General features: G+C 39.1%; 1 protein-coding gene across 1 annotated transcript in view; it reads right to left on the bottom strand.

The window, feature by feature from the left end:
- IMPG1 (interphotoreceptor matrix proteoglycan 1) overlaps positions 1-16,720 on the bottom strand; it is a 128,988-nt gene that overhangs the window by 96,988 nt on the left and 15,280 nt on the right. Inside the window, exons 5-7 of the mRNA XM_009451658.4 lie at positions 7,288-7,352; positions 4,204-4,307; positions 809-949 (exon numbers count right to left, since the gene is read on the bottom strand). Coding sequence (XP_009449933.3) covers positions 809-949; positions 4,204-4,307; positions 7,288-7,352 — 310 coding nt within the window. The remainder of the gene's footprint in view (positions 1-808; positions 950-4,203; positions 4,308-7,287; positions 7,353-16,720) is intronic.

Genomic DNA, 16,720 nt, shown 5'->3' on the forward strand with positions numbered 1-16,720 from the left:
ACCCAGCTAATTTTTGTATTTTTAGTAGAGACGGGGTTTTGCCATGTTGGCCAGGCTGGTATCGAATTCCTGATCCACCCGCCTCAGCCTCCCAAAGTGCTGGGATTACAGGCATGAGCCACCGTGGTTGGCAAAACCTACTAATTTTTGAAGAAAGATAAATGTAAACACAGTGGTCCCTTTTTATCCTTGGTGGAGGGTATATTCCAAGACCCTATGGATGCCTGAAATTGTGGAGAGTACCTAATCCCATATATACTACATTTTTTTTCCATACACACATACCTATGATAAAGTTTAATTTATAAATTAGGCACAGTAAAGGATTTACAACAATAACTAATAATGAAATAGAACAATTGTAACAATATACTACAAGAAAAGTTATGTGAATGTGTTCTCTCTCTCTCAATATAATGCCTATGTGATGAGGCGAAGTAAGGTAAATGGTATAGAAATTGTGACATATGTTAGGCTACTATTGACCTTCTTAATGAATTGTTTATTTCTGGAATTTTCAATTTAATATTTTTGGACTATGGTTGACAGGGTAACCGAAACTGTGGATAGAGGGGGCAGGTGGGGACCACTGCAAGTTTTGAGAATAGAAAGGCTGGAATGAAAAACTTTCCTGGAGATCCATTTGTTCTAACATGTTAGGGCCCATTGTAATTTTGGTTTTCTTTTAAATGATTAAACATGAATGCCAGGAGAAGCTGGAACTGTTTGCCATAAGGGTTTATGTCCTATCGGCTCCCATCTCTCAGTGGGAGCTTGAGGTGTGGTTGTATGGGCCGGGTCTACTCACCTGAAGTTGGGACTTTCCTGCTAGCTCCTGGTAATATGGGGACTGGGAGTCAGCGAGCTCTGCCTTGAACCTCTGGTTTACCAGAGAGACGCTGAGCTCCACCCTCTGCTCCTCCAACACAGCGAATTCTGTTTCTCTTTCCTGAGTTTAAAAAAAAAAAAAAAAGGACTTCTGTTAACCTAAACCACAAATAAATGGTTATTTTAGATAATATATGTTGATACTGTCTCAAGAAGTGGATTATGAAGGCTTAAGTGTTTTGCAATAAAAATCCTTTTAACTAGAACTTAGAGAAGAGCCTAGACTGGTTTAATGAGAAAATTTGTGCTTAAATTTCACATTGAAACTAGTTAGAAAATACTATCAAGCCAAGAGAAAGTTTGAAATTTCTCTCAGAAGGAATGATGTATTTGGGCCACCTTTGGAAGCAGGTGGCTAAGAACGGCGGCACGGTTCTGAGGATCTGGACTTGGTCTCCATCACTAAGGGCCAAGAGGTCATCCTTCTTGCCTGTTGGTCTGGAAACCAGCAGGGGTCTCTCATTGCTCTGAATTCCTATGGGCTTCCAGGACACAGAGCAAGCCCAGAGCTCAGTTTCAAATTTGGGTTTGACAGAGTTTTCAACCTTGGATACCCAGAAGATACTAAGGTCCATTAGTTTTCTTAAAAAAGTAAAATTATCTCTGCAGAAAATTGAATATCTCTGGTTACGTACATGGTCTCTTATAGTGAAATCAGAGTTACAGAAGCAGAAAGAAGAGAACAGTTAATGGAAATTGCCCTGAGGGACAGAGCTCAACTGGATAAATGGTAGCAGATGTATTTCCTCCTCATTTCTTGTCACAAACTCCCCTCTGCCATGGGCATGGACAATACTACAGCCTCTCTCTAACTTTAGTAGGACACAAGGAGGATGTGGATTCACATTTAAAAGACTTCTGATGTTTGTTTAAAAGATTTTCATTCATTCAAAAAAAACACACATTGAGCATCTGTATGGGTGTAGCATGGTGCTAGGATCAATGGGACACTGAAAAGTCTGACATGCAGTATTCTTTAGAAGTATTCCATTTTGTTAGGCAAATTGGAAGTTTCATGGAACATTTAAATGACTGTAAAATGAAATATTCTGGGGATATTTAACCAGAGAGAGGAACTTATATTAGCTTTTGAAGAAGATGGGACAGAGGGGTTGTGAGAAAAGAGATGACAGATGAGTTGTCTTAGAAATTATATAGTGAATATATACTGAATTATGGTCAACAATTTTTTCCAACAGTACTTTTCACTGTTGAGGGAAGAGCATTTTTCAGAAAAATACAATATTTTATTTATTTCTTTAATTAATTTATTTTTTTGACACAGAGTCTCACTCTGTCACCCAGGCTGGAGCGCAATGGCGATCACAACTCACTGCAGCCTCAACCTCCCGGTCTCAAGCAATCCTTCCTCCTCGGCCTCTCAAGTAGCTGAGACTACAGGCATGGACCACCATGCCCAGGTAATTTTTAAATTTTTTGTAAAGATGGGGTCTCCCAATCTTGCCTAGGCTGATCTTGAGCTCCTGGGCTCAAGTGATCCTCCTGTGTTGATCTCCCAAGGTGCTAGGATTACAGGCGTGAGCCACCATGCCTGGCCGAAATACAATATTTTCATTCTTTGTTCATGCCAGCAGTTCAACCAAAACTGGAACCATGTGGCCTAATGGGCAGATAGGATGGCCAGCAGGGTCTAATCTCTGATTTATCTTGTAGAGCTGGTGAGGCTGAACTTTGTGCCTTTGCCCTGAAGCTTTGACCTGTGCCTTGGAGAGAGGTTGTAATGAAGGGGAAAGGGTTAGAGGAGTCGCCTCTCAGGCCCCAGGGGTGGTAGGTCTGGTGGTAGTGGCCGTGTGAGAAGCCAGGTTCTAGTCTGCCACTCCTTATACTACTGCCTCCTTTGGGGCCTACTGCCTACTTTGTGCAGCCAAAGCTCTACACACATGGCTAATGAGTGAGGACTAAGCTCTGAGTTTTTCTTATCTTGCCCAAATTCCTATCTAAGGGGTTTGGGGAGTCATGCCCTACAAACCATAAATTCTCATCAGATGGGTTTTATTTAACCCTATATAGTGTGACTTACTTTCCAATCTGACTCTGGCATAACATTATGTGACAAAGAAGAAAATCAACTTGTTTTTACTCCAAAACATGTCTCTTTGCCGTATTTTGAAATGGCCGTGCAAAGTCATCCTTTGTGGGTAAAAATTTGCATCTGTAAAGAATCTCTATTAACATAGCCAGATCTTTTTCTTTCAGGCCCTCCAAATCCTGAAGAGAATAACTGAGAGTCTAGCACATTTTAAAGGTCTGAATAGGGAACACTTGTCATCTATTGTCTCTAAGGGCAGCCACTATGAGACTTCAAAAGAACCTTGGTCTACACAACCTTTTATCTTAACCTGAACATTTCCTTTCTATTGATCCCAGGTCTTTAGACAAACTGAACCAATTGTCAACCAGAAAATGTTTAAATTTACCTATAGCCTGGAAGCCCTCCCCACCTCAAATTGTCTCGCCTTTCTGTGCCAAACCAATGTACTTCTGAAATGTATTTGATTGATGTCTCATGCCTCCCTAAAACGTATGAAACCAAGCTTCACCCTGACAACCTTGGAAACATGCTCTCAGTACTTCCTGAGGGCTGTATCATGGACCATGGTCACTCATATTTGGCTCAGAATAAATCTCTTCAAATATTTTACAGAGTTCGACAATTTGTCGACAATGAGGACAGTGTTTCCCTGCTTCCACAATTAAATTCTGTAACCATCCTCTCATCCCACATACCTTCACACTCAGAGTGGTGGCCAGTGCTCCTCTTTGCCTTAGAACACTGTGTTTATTTTTCCCTAGTTTTACACACAGGATTTTGATCATTTTGATATCTATTTGACCTATTCATCCCGGACATAACTGAGAACAAAACCTTCACTCTTGTTGTCAATGTGGAATTATACTTCAGTGGCGAAAGAGCTTCATGATTGATTGATTGATTCATTCATTCTAACACTTGGAGAGCATATATATATGTGTGTGTGTGTGTGTGTGTGTGTGTGTGTGTGTAAGGTTTTGTTAGGTGCTGGGGAAAAAGAGCCCCAGCACTCCACAGCTTATAATTAAATTGTTTCTTGTAACTCCTCCCCTTTTATTCTAGGTCTTAATCTATGCTTCCCCCTCAGTACCTAGGAAGAAGTGAGAATAAAGAATAGAACAAAGTCACTGACTCTTAACCAGAGTCACAAAAATACAGCACTAATATTATTTAAAGGATGGTTTATCCATTCTCTTTTCCTGTTTTGCTAAAGAACAAAAACAGGCACATGAAGAGCTAGATCAACTCTAGGAACTTCTTACTGTTGTAGGCATCTTGGTGTCGTTGAGTGTATTATCGAGAATTTCATTGAGGAGGGTGTCATCAGGAGTGAGAGGGAAAGGCCCAAGTGAGACGCTGGCAACATCTGTGAAAATTTTAAAAATTAAAGACACAAAAATGAGAATGGAGGAGTTTAAATTAGAACGAGGTCAAAATTCAATATGCTTTTTCTGTCATTCTGGAATTTACAGATATTAGGTGCCTTCTGAACTCATCTTTTTAAGATCACGTAAATATGTTCTTGAAAAAATATGACTCATACTCTGTCCTAAATTCTTCATTCTTTCTCTTAAGGACCCAAATTTGGTGCTTCCCTGTATGTGTTATACTTAAATGCTTTTGCCAGATGAGACCTGATTAATTTTTTCTTAATGACACTATATAAAGGACACATAGGCAGATGTTTACCTTGAATTTGCTCTTCTGAGAGTTTTCTTAGAATACTGCCCAAGTCTTTAAAATGTAGATTGCTTAAGCAATCATTGAGGAATAAGATTTTAATCAGAAAATCCAAGAGATGAAAGAACATTTAAGATGCTATGAATTTCACTTCTTTTAGAACAGATCACCATAAACCATTTCAAATATGTGGCAAATGTTTTGATATTTTTAAAGATCTTCATAGAGTGCAAGTCTGGGTTCTATTCAAGCAAAGAAAAAAGCGTTATTGTAATACAAATGCATTTCTATTTTGTAATAAATTATTATTTAAAAAATGCTCAGAGAAAATAGTGTTATAGTTAATTGGTTTATATTTAGCCAGAAACAACTTTCCATTTCAACCTTAATTAGGCAAAAACATAGAATGCCTTAGTTTATTCTTGTGTTTTAGAAAACAAGATATACTGAAAAATGATTCGATCTTTCCTTACTCCCTGAAGAGTATGTGGTACCTGGGAATCTGCAGTCACAAGTGGTTACTTGTCACTGTGAGGCTCTGTGAAGTAATTGCTCTGGGTGTGGAATTGTGCTTCCTAGTGGGGGCGTGAGAGTGGGTATCAGAATCATCTAGGCAAGGCAGTTTTTTGGCTAATAAAATACATACCCTGTGTCATATCAGAACCTCAAAGGATGTGGTCCCTGGCATCTTCCCCTTCTGCCCTCATTGAAGAATCCTGCTGTGAGCAATTGGGATGGATGTGTTCTGTGCTCTGGACTTCACCAGACTATTACCAATGTAAGGCATCTTCAAACTTTGTAATTCTATGAATAATTGGTTTATGCTATAATTTTTGTTACAATAAAAAAGTACTTAGCTGGTACCCTAGAAGAACAAATTTTTATTTGGCTATCCTTCCATTTTATTGCCTTGAAAAGATAAATTATTCACATACTTACACCTAAAAACAATTATTAGGTAGCCTGGGTTTGTCTTCGAGTACATTCAGCCTCTTTTGGAGATTTCTCACTCTTCCTTCACACCTAGGCACCTAGTAACATTTCCCAATCAAAATCTAATCTTAACTGTTCTGTGTGTATACTTCAACTGGAGGTGTCCAGAAGTACTGGGGAAATAATTCTAAAACATTTGTTGCTAGAACTCAAATATATGGTGATGATATATCACATTATATTATAATATATGAATTGTCCACTGGTCCCTCAAAGTTTTTATTTAAAAAAATGAAAAATAATTTATAAGAAAGGGGTCATTTTAACTTACTCTAACTTACTAAATCTAATCTTGTTATTACAAAAGTTTCTATCAGCTAAAGTACATTAACTTCAAATTTAAAGTAGAAATACAAATTTCAGTTCTCTTATTAATTTTGATCGTTTTCCCATATTAAAATGAAGTCAGTACAAACATCTTTTTACATGTTTATATGCTCCTCCTCTAAATAATACCTTTTTGAATAAGATTTGATATTAGGTGTCACAGGTCAAATTTGAGCTGTTTATATGGGGGAATTAACTATGCAGCTCTTCTTTTTATTGTTAAAAATGCATTTTACTGTCATTTTATAATTAAAATTCAACTAGGCTTGTCCTATTATTAGCTACAAGTCAGTCCAGAAATGATAAATTAGCTGAACTTAGGAGAAAACTGAAATATAGGCACTGCCGGCTTTCTCTGAATGTCAGTAAAGGAAGAAATGGGAAAGTAATATCATTTATTTACAAATATCTATTTTCTCAATTTCTACATTTTAAGTCATCAAAAATTAATTTCTTAAAACATTATTCACATTACCAAAAATCAAATGAACTGGGGAATACATTGCCCAGAGAATAGTTTTATTGTGTATATTTAAAAATATTCTTAGATTATATGTGAAAATGGGAAGACTGCAATAGAAATATACATGAAAGAGAAATTTCAAACATCTAATAAACACAGGAGAAATGATTTCCCTCTGCCTTTTGGCAAACTCTAGAATAAATAGTAATATTCAATATTGATAAGTGCTGCAATGAGACAGGTTCTTGTCTTTTCTGCCAGTGGGCTATTTAAATTGTAACAAAATTTCTGGAAAAAAAATTTGGCAAAATGTATTAAAAGCCTTAAAATCCATAGTGTTTGACTTAATAATCTATTTTGAGAAATTAGTGATTTGACAAAGATTTATGTTTAATATCTTAATTAAAACACTATTTGTAATGTCAGATACAATGATGCAATGGTTAAGTTGATGACATCCGTATGGATGCAACAGAATGTTGCAAGTCATTAAAATGATAACTTTGAAGAAATTTTAGTAAACTATAAAGTATCCTTTACATCAGGTTAAGTGGAAAAAATGATACAAACTCTAAGTAAATATGGTCTCAGTAATATGTGTATATAATAGAAGAAAGAAGGCAGAAAATAGGCAGTAAATGTTCATGATGGTTGTTTCCAAACTGTAAGATATTGAGTGGTTTGGTTTTACCTTTATTCTTTTCCGTATTTTCCAAATTTTATGCAATAAATTTAAATTATGTTATAAAGTTAGAAATATAAGCTAGTTTTGAGAAAGTACATTATAAACATTATCTTTAATTAGGAATTGTTTTATAAATAACATGCTATCATGATGATTTGAATGAAAGTTTAGAAGCAAAGAAATTAGATCTAAGCTTACCTGTTGAAGTGACAATGGTTTCACCAGGCTCTCCCAATGTCTTCTCTGTAGATATTTCATCTTTTCTATTAGTACAATAGAAAAGAAGGAAGAGGTGGTAAAAGAGAGCTTGATGACAGTAGAGAACATACATTTAAATTTCTTGATGGAGGAGCCAAGATGGCCGAATAGGAACAGCTCTGGTCTACAGCTCCCAGCGTGAGCGACGCAGAAGACGGGTGATTTCTGCATTTCCATCTGAGGTGCCGGGTTCATCTCACTAGGGAGTGCCAGACAGTGGGCGCAGGTCACTGGGTGCGCGCACCGTGCGCGAGCCGAAGCAGGGCGAGGCATTGCCTCACTCGGGAAGCGCAAGGGGTCAGGGAGTTCCCTTTCTGAGTCAAAGAAAGGGGTGACAGAGGGCACCTGGAAAATTGGGTCACTCCCACCCGAATACTGTGCTTTTCTGACCGGCTTAAAAAACGGTGCACCACAAGATTATAGACCTCACCTGGCTCGGAGGGTCCTACGCCCACGGAGTCTCCCTGATTGCTAGCACAGCAGTCTGAGATCAAACTGCAAGGCGGCGGCGAGGCTGGGGGAGGGGCGCCCGCCATTGCCCAGGCTTGTTTAGGTAAACAAAGCAGCCAGGAAGCTCCAACTGGGTGGAGCCCACAACAGCTCAAGGGAGGCCTGCCTGCCTCTGTAGGCTCCACCTCTGGGGGCAGGGCACAGACAAACAAAAAGACAGCAGTAACCTCTGCAGACTTAAAATGTCCCTGTCTGACAGCTTTGAAGAGAGCAGTGCTTCTCCCAGCATGCAGCCGGAGATCTGAGAACGGGCAGACTGCCTCCTCAAGTGGGTCCCTGACCCCTGACCCCCAAGCAGCCTAACTGGGAGGCACCCCCCAGCAGGGGCACACTGACACCTCACAATGCAGGGTATTCCAACAGACCTGCAGCTGAGGGTCCTGTCTGTTAGAAGGAAAACTAACAAACAGAAAGGACATCCACACCAAAAACCCATCTGTACATCACCATCATCAAAGACCAAAAGTAGATAAAACCACAAAGATGGGGAAAAAACAGAACAGAAAAACTGGAAACTCTAAAAAGCAGAGCGCCTCTCCGCCTCCAAAGGAACGCAGTTCCTCACCAGCAACGGAACAAAGCTGGATGGAGAATGACTTTGACGAGCTGAGAGAAGAATGCTTCAGACGATCAAATTACTCTGAGCTACGGGAGGACATTCAAACCAAAGGCAAAGAAGTTGAAAACTTTGAAAAAAATTTAGAAGAATGTATAACTAGAATAACCAATACAGAGAAGTGCTTAAAGGAGCTGATGGAGCTGAAAACCAAGGCTCGAGAACTACGTGAAGAATGCAGAAGCCTCAGGAGCTGATGCGATCAACTGGAAGAAAGGGTATCAGCAATGGAAGATGAAATGAATGAAATGAAGTGAGAAGGGAAGTTTAGAGAAAAAAGAATAAAAAGAAATGAGCAAAGCATCCAAGAAATATGAGACTATGTGAAAAGACCAAATCTACGTCTCATTGGTGTACCTGAAAGTGATGGGGAGAATGGAACCAAGTTGGAAAACACTCTGCAGGATATTATCCAGGAGAACTTCCCCAATCTAGCAAGGCAGGCCAATGTTCAGATTCAGGAAATAGAGAGAATGCCACAAAGATACTCCTCGAGAAGAGCAACTCCAAGACACATAATTGTCAGATTCACCAAAGTTGAAATGAAGGAAAAAATGTTAAGGGCAGCCAGAGAGAAAGGTCGGGTTACCCCCAAAGGGAAGCCCATCAGACTAACAGCGGATCTCTCGGCAGAAACCCTACAAGCCAGAAGAGAGTGGGGGCCAATATTCAACATTCTTAAAGAAAAGAATTTTCAACCCAGAATTTCATATCCAGCCAAACTAAGCTTCATAAGTGAAGGAGAAATAAAATACTTTACAGACAAGCAAATGCTGAGAGATTTTGTCACCACCAGGCCTGCCCTAAAAGAGCTCCTGAAGGAAGCGCTAAACATGGAAAGGAACAACCAGTACCAGCCCCTGCAAAATCATGCCAAATTGTAAAGACCATTGAGACTAGGAAGAAACTGCATCAACTAACGAGCAACATAACCAGCTAACATCATAATGACAGGATCAAATTCACACATAACAATATTAACGTTAAATGTAAATGGACTAAATGCTCCAATTAAAAGACACAGACTGGCAAACAGGATAAAGAGTCAAGACCCATCAGTGTGCTCTATTCAGGAATCCCATCTGACATGCAGAGACACACATAGGCTCAAAATAAAAGGATGGAGGAAGATCTACCAAGCAAACGGAAAAACAAAAAAAGGCAGGGGTTGCAATCCTAGTCTCTGATAAAACAGACTTTAAACCAACAAAGATCAAAAGAGACAAAGAAGGCCATTACATAATGGTAAAGGGATCAATTCAACAAGAAGAGCTAACTATCCTAAATATATATGCACCCAATACAGGAGCACCCAGATTCATAAAGCAAGTCCTGAGTGACCTACAAAGAGACTTAGACTCCCACACATTAATAATGGGAGACTTTAACACCCCACTGTCAACATTAGACAGATCAGTGAGACAGAAAGTCAACAAGGATACCCAGGAATTGAACTCAGCTCTGCAGCAAGCAGACCTAATAGACATCTACAGAACTCTCCACCCCAAATCAACAGAATATACATTCTTTTCAGCACCACACCACACGTATTCCAAAATTGACCACATACTGGGAAGTAAAGCTCTCCTCAGCAAATGTAAAAGAACAGAGATTATAACAAACTATCTCTCAGACCACAGTGCAATCAAACTAGAACTCAGCATTAAGAATCTCACTCAAAACCTCTCAACTACATGGAAACTGAACAACCTGCTCCTGAATGACTACTGGGTACATAACGAAATGAAGGCAGAAATAAAGATGTTCTTTGAAACCAACAAGAACAAAGACACAACATACCAGAATCTCTGGGACGCATTCAAAGCAGTGTGTAGAGGGAAATTTATAGCACTAAATGCCCACAAGAGAAAGCAGGAAAGATCCAAAATTGACATCCTAACATCACAATTAAAAGAACTAGAAAAGCAAGAGCAAACACATTCAAAAGCTAGCAGAAGGCAAGAAATAACTAAAATCAGAGCAGAACTGAAGGAAATAGAGACACAAAAAACCCTTCAAAAATTAATGAATCCAGGAGGTGGTTTTTTGAAAGGATCAACAAAATTGATAGACTGCTAGCAAGACTAATAAAGAAAAAAAGAGAGAAGAATCAAATAGACGCAATAAAAAATGATAAAGGGGATATCACCACCAATCCCACAGAAATACAAACTACCATCAGAGAATACTACAAACACCTCTACGCAAATAAACTAGGAAATCTAGAAGAAATGGATAAATTCCTCGACACATATACTCTTCCAAGACTAAACCAGGAAGAAGTTGAATCTCTGAATAAACCAATAACAGGATTGAAATTGTGGCAATAATCAATAGGTTACCAACCAAAAAGAGTCCAGGACCAGATGGATTCACAGCCAAATTCTACCAGAGGTACAAGGAGGAACTGGTACCATTCCTTGTGAAACTATTCCAATCAATAGAAAAAGAGGGAATCCTCCCTAACTCATTTTATGAGGCCAGCATCATTCTGATACCAAAGCCGGGCAGAGACACAACCAAAAAAAGAGAATTTTAGACCAATATCCCTGATGAACATTGATGCAAAAATCCTCAATAAAATACTGGCAAAACGAATCCAGCAGCACATCAAAAAGCTTATCCACCATGATCAAGTGCGTTTCATCCCTGGGATGCAAGGCTGGTTCAATATACGCAAATCAATAAATGTAATCCAGCATATAAACAGAGCCAAAGACAAAAACCACATGATTATCTCAATAGATGCAGAAAAAGCCTTTGATAAAATTCAACGACGCTTCATGCTAAAAACTCTCAATAAGTTAGGTATTGATGGGACATATTTCAAAATAATAAGAGCTACCTATGACAAACCCACAGCCAATATCATACTGAATGGGCAAAAACTGGAAGCATTCCCTTTGAAAACTGGCACAAGACAGGGATGCCCTCTCTCACCACTCCTATTCAACATAGTGTTGGAAGTTCTGGCCAGGGCAATTAGGCAGGAGAAGGAAATAAAGGGTATTCAATTAGGAAAATAGGAAGTCAAATTGTCCCTGTTTGCAGATGACATGATTGTATATCTAGAAAACCCCATTGTCTCAGCCCAAATCTCCTTAAGCTGATAAGCAACTTCAGCAAAGTCTCAGGATACAAAATCAATGTACAAAAATCACAAGCATTCTTATACACCAACAACAGACAAACAGAGAGCCAAATCATGAGTGAACTCCCATTCACAATTGCTTCAAAGAGAATAAAATACCTAGGAATCCAACTGACAAGGGATGTGAAGGACCTCTTCAAGGAGAACTACAAACCACTGCTCAAGGAAATAAAAGAGGATACAAACAAATGGAAGAACATTCCATGCTCATGGGTAGGAAGAATCAATATCGTGAAAATGGCCATACTGCCCAAGGTAATTTACAGATTCAATGCCATCCCCATTAAGCTACCAATGCCTTTCTTCACAGAATTGGAAAAAACTACACTAAAGTTCATATGGAACCAAAAAAGAGCCTGCATTGCCAAGTCAATCCTAAGCCAAAAGAACAAAGCTGGAGGCATCACACTACCTGACTTCAAACTATACTACAAGGCTACAGTAACCAAAACAGGATGCTACTGGTACCAAAACAGAGATGTAGATCAATGGAACAGAACAGAGCCCTCAGAAATAACGCCACATATCTACAACTATCTGATCTTTGACAAACCTGAGAAAAACAAGCAATGGGGAAAGGATTCCCTATTTAATAAATGGTGCTGGGAAAACTGGCTAGCCATATGTAGAAAGCTGAAACTGGATCCCTTCCTTACACCTTATACAAAAATCAATTCAAGATGGATTAAAGACTTAAACGTTAGACCTAAAACCATAAAAACCCTAGAAGAAAACCTAGGCATTACCATTCAGGACATAGGCATGGGCAAGGACTTCATATCTAAAACACGAAAAGCAATGGCAACAAAAGCCAAAATTGACAAATGGGATCTAATTAAACTAAAGAGCTTCTGCACAGCAAAAGAAACTACCATCAGAGTGAACAGGCAACCTACAAAATGGGAGAAAATTTTCGCAACCTACTCATCTGACAAAGGGCTCATATCCAGAATCTACAATGAACTCAAACAAATTTAGAAGAAAAAAACAAACGACCCCATCAAAAAGTGGGCAAAGGACATGAACAGACACTTCTCAAAAGAAGACATTTATGCAGCCAAAAAACACATGAAAAAGTGCTCATCATCACTGGCCATCAGAGAAATGCAAATCAAAACCACAATGAGATACCATCTCACACCCGTTAGAATGGCAATCATTAAAAAGTCAGGAAACAACAGGTGCTGGAGAGGATGTGGAGAAATAGGAACACTTTTACACTGTTGGTGGGACTGTAAACTAGTTCAACCATTGTGGAAGTCAGTGTGGCGATTCCTCAGGGATCTAGAACTAGAAATACCATTTGACCCAGCCATCCCATTACTGGGTATATACCCAAAGTACTATAAACCATGCTGCTATAAAGACACATGCACACGTATGTTTATTGCAGCATTATTCACAATAGCAAAGACTTGGAACCTACCCAAATGTCCAACAATGATAGACTGGATTAAGAAAATGTGGCACATATACACCATGGAATACTATGCAGCCATAAAAAATGATGAGTTCATGTCCTTTGTAGGGACATGGATGAAATTGGAAATCATCATTCTCAGTAAACTATCACAAGAACAAAAAACCAACACCGCATATTCTCACTCATAGGTGGGAATTGAACAATGAGATCACATGGACACAGGAAGGGGAATATCACACTCTGGGGACTGTGGTGGGGTGGGGGGGAGAGGGGAGGGATGGCATTGGGAGATATACCTAATGCTAGATGATGAGTTAGTGGGTGCAGCGCACCAGCATGGCACATGTATACATATGTAACTAACCTGCACAATGTGCACATGTACCCTAAAACTTAAAGTATAAAAAAAAAAAAAGTTATGAAGAAAAAAAAAAATTTCTTATACTGAGTAGACCTAAAAGTTATAGGAAAAGCGTACTTTAAAACTGGATTGACCTATTTTTAAATTACAGAAGTAATATTTGAATACATTCTCATTGCAGAAAAATGCAAAAAACTCTCCAAAATGGTTATGTTTGACTCCAGTGTTTTCCGTAAGCATCCTGTTTTTTTGTGTTCCTGGGGTTCTGTGGTAGGCAAAGCTGGTCTTTGGGGTCTAATATTATAGTTCCATTCCACTTACACTGTGTTCTTGACATCAGAGATAATTGATGACATGATCTGTGACTGAAATATTCTTGCTAAAATCTCAGAACCTCAAGCCTGCATATCCAGAGTCATTAAGCTTATCTAATAAAGTAACTCTTGTGGTTACAGTAATGGGAAAGAGATAGATTTCTGGGTAATACAGATTTACTAAATCTGTATTCTGGGCACAGCCATTGTCTGTAATGGTAACTAGCCAGGAAGTTGGGGGTAGGTTCTCAGTGCCGTGGAATGATGATGTGGAAGAGATTCTAGGAGCAGATCCAAGGTCATGGTGGTAGAGCTATTTGCGTATAATATTGGCCCATTCTAACAAGCTTTACTTAGAAAGGAGTAGTGGTGAGAGAGCCAGGTGGGAGGAGGTCCCCCCAAAAACTCCAACTGGCCTGCCCACCAGGATGGAGCCTTGGGAAGTTTGTGCAGTTTGCAGTGGGGAGGAGCCTGGCCCCTCCTCTTCCTGTGTGGAACCTGGGATTCAAGCTGCATGCGGGAAGCACTCTAGCAGGGACTCGGCGTGGGAAGCACTCTAGCAGGGACTCTTCACTAGCAAGAGTCCCTATTTTCCCCTCTTTTTCCTTTTCACCCAATAAAACCCTGCTTTACTCACCCTTCAAACCATCTGCAAGCCTAAATTGTCATGGCTGTGGGACAGACAAGGACCTTGTCTTTAGCTGAACTAAGGATAAGTCCTGCAACATTTTTTGGTGCCCAACGTAGGGCTCGAGAAGTGGTGAGTGAAATGGGGACTCAAAACCTCTCGCTGTTGCTTCTAAGCCTTTTCATCCTTGGACTTCTGAGGGTGGTTGAAACCATGCCCCCATACCCCATTGCTCCTGGGCCTTTTCATGGCCCTTTCCTTCCATTCTCAGGGTCAAAAAAGGAGCAGTGAGCAGCAGCTCCCCGCTGCTCTCCCCTCCCTGCTGGGGCTGGGACTCATGGTCCAAGGGTCCCACACAGCTGGCTGGCTTGTTCCCAGCTATGCATCACCACAGCAGCCTTCTGCTTCCCTGGCCAAAGGGTTCAGCTCCATCGGACAGTAATTAAACTTTTCTCCCTGGTGGAGGAACTTGCATAAGAGTAAGAGGTTCTTCCCCAGGCATTTTTAAATTTTTTTTTTCTTTTCTCTTCTCCACCCTGTCTGCAGTTAACCTTTAAAGTTCTTTTTCCCCTTTAGCAGGCCAGACCCCCACCCCCAACAACTATCACTCTATTCTCTGCAAAGTTTTGGTTGTTAAATCAAGCCTCCATTTTGTTATACATCCTGAGGGCATGGCTTGTAACTCCAGTGGCAAGACTTTGCCTTATGGAATGAGCCCTTTCTGGTTCAATATCTGCATATTTTTCTAAATCTGTCTCTTAAATAGCCCCATTCAGTGACTGGGTTTTCTTCTGCCTCTCTGTGTGTGTACTGTGTGTAACGTCTGTCAAAGAGCTGTAATTTATTTGGCCTAAAGAAAGACAAGCACTTGGATCTAATTTTTTTTAAGGGAAGTTAAAAGCTGTAGTACCTTTCAGTGCATGTGACTTTACTCTTTAAGAAATAAAAACAGCCTTCAAGATTATTGGTAAAATGAAGGTGTCATTAAAATGTAAATAGGTGAACTAAACTATGCAGGTCAGATGCAAGGTTTGCTAAGTGTTTTGAGGTTATAAACTGCTTTTTGGGTTTTGAGAACTGTCTGTCTTGTTGGCTTCACAATAGGTAAGGCCTGGGGACATATGAAATTAATTACACCCTTAACTAAAAAGGCAAACCTCGGCTGCAGTCAGCACACAATTAAAGTAACTTACCAGGTTTTACCTTAAAGTTAAAAATTGTTAGGAGTTAACATTATACCATGTAATGAACTACTGACACTAGATTTACATGTAAGGGGTGTAAGAATAGTAAAATGTGTTTTTATAGTAAAAGGTTATAAGAAGGCATGGAAATGTAAACTTTGGCTTAGGGTTAAAGGATTGTATTAAACTATATAGAAAAAAGCTGAAGGTTCAAAGAAGTGCTGGAAGAATTGTGGAAATTACTCTTGCAGAAGTGGTTCTTTGTGTGAACATATTGACTATTCAAAAAAAGGTATTATATGGTTTTTTCCGTAAATTGATCATTGAGATAAAACCATAACAAAATTTTCTTCAGGCACTAATCTGCTCTTTAGCAAAATTTGTAAAGGGTTATAAAAGGTTTTTGCTTCTTTAAGATTTTGGAGTCATCATTTTGGCACAATAAATAATTTATGGCTATCTGGAATTATGTTTCATAATATCAAGTGCTTTAGACATATTTAAAAGGCTTCTCAAAATCAAACTTCAGTTTCAAAATTGTCCTTCCTGACACCTGGCTTTTTGGATAGTCCAGAGAGCCCCTAGAATGTCCAGAAAAGAGGTAAACAGGATTATTCAACATATTTAGGTACCTGGGATTGTCAAAATGATGTTCACTCTTCTTTAGTTCATATCTTGGTAAATAATGCTAATCTATGTTCCAAAATTCTATGGGATTTCAAAAATTCTAATATCTAAATGTATGCTATCAATCATAATTAAGGTTGTTAAGTTATTGTAAACCATGGAGATAACCAAATTTGTCAATTGTGTTCCTAACTGTAACTACACTGGACATTTTGCTATTCACAGACAATTGCTGTCTTGTTTTTATCCTTTTCAAAAGATAGTTTATAATAAGCTGCAGGACTTTAACAGGTGCTCGCAAATACACGATTCTGTTAACTTTGGAGATTGTAACATTGGAATAAAGGAAAATGTACAGGACTCATGAGGAGCTGAAATGCTCACGAATATCAAACCAAACAAGAGTTAATTAAATGGACAGAACTCAGAAAGCTGAAGCAACTTTTGACTTTTTCTTGGAATACTGCTGATCCTTGTTTTATTTTTCAGAGTCAAGGAAACTTATTTTGAACTATTTATAGCCTTTAACAATTAAGTAAGGGCCAGACACGGTGGCTCA

The sequence above is a fragment of the Pan troglodytes genome, chromosome 5 (assembly GCF_028858775.2).
Source record: "Pan troglodytes isolate AG18354 chromosome 5, NHGRI_mPanTro3-v2.0_pri, whole genome shotgun sequence".
In the NCBI taxonomy this organism is placed as follows: Eukaryota; Metazoa; Chordata; class Mammalia; order Primates; family Hominidae; genus Pan; species Pan troglodytes.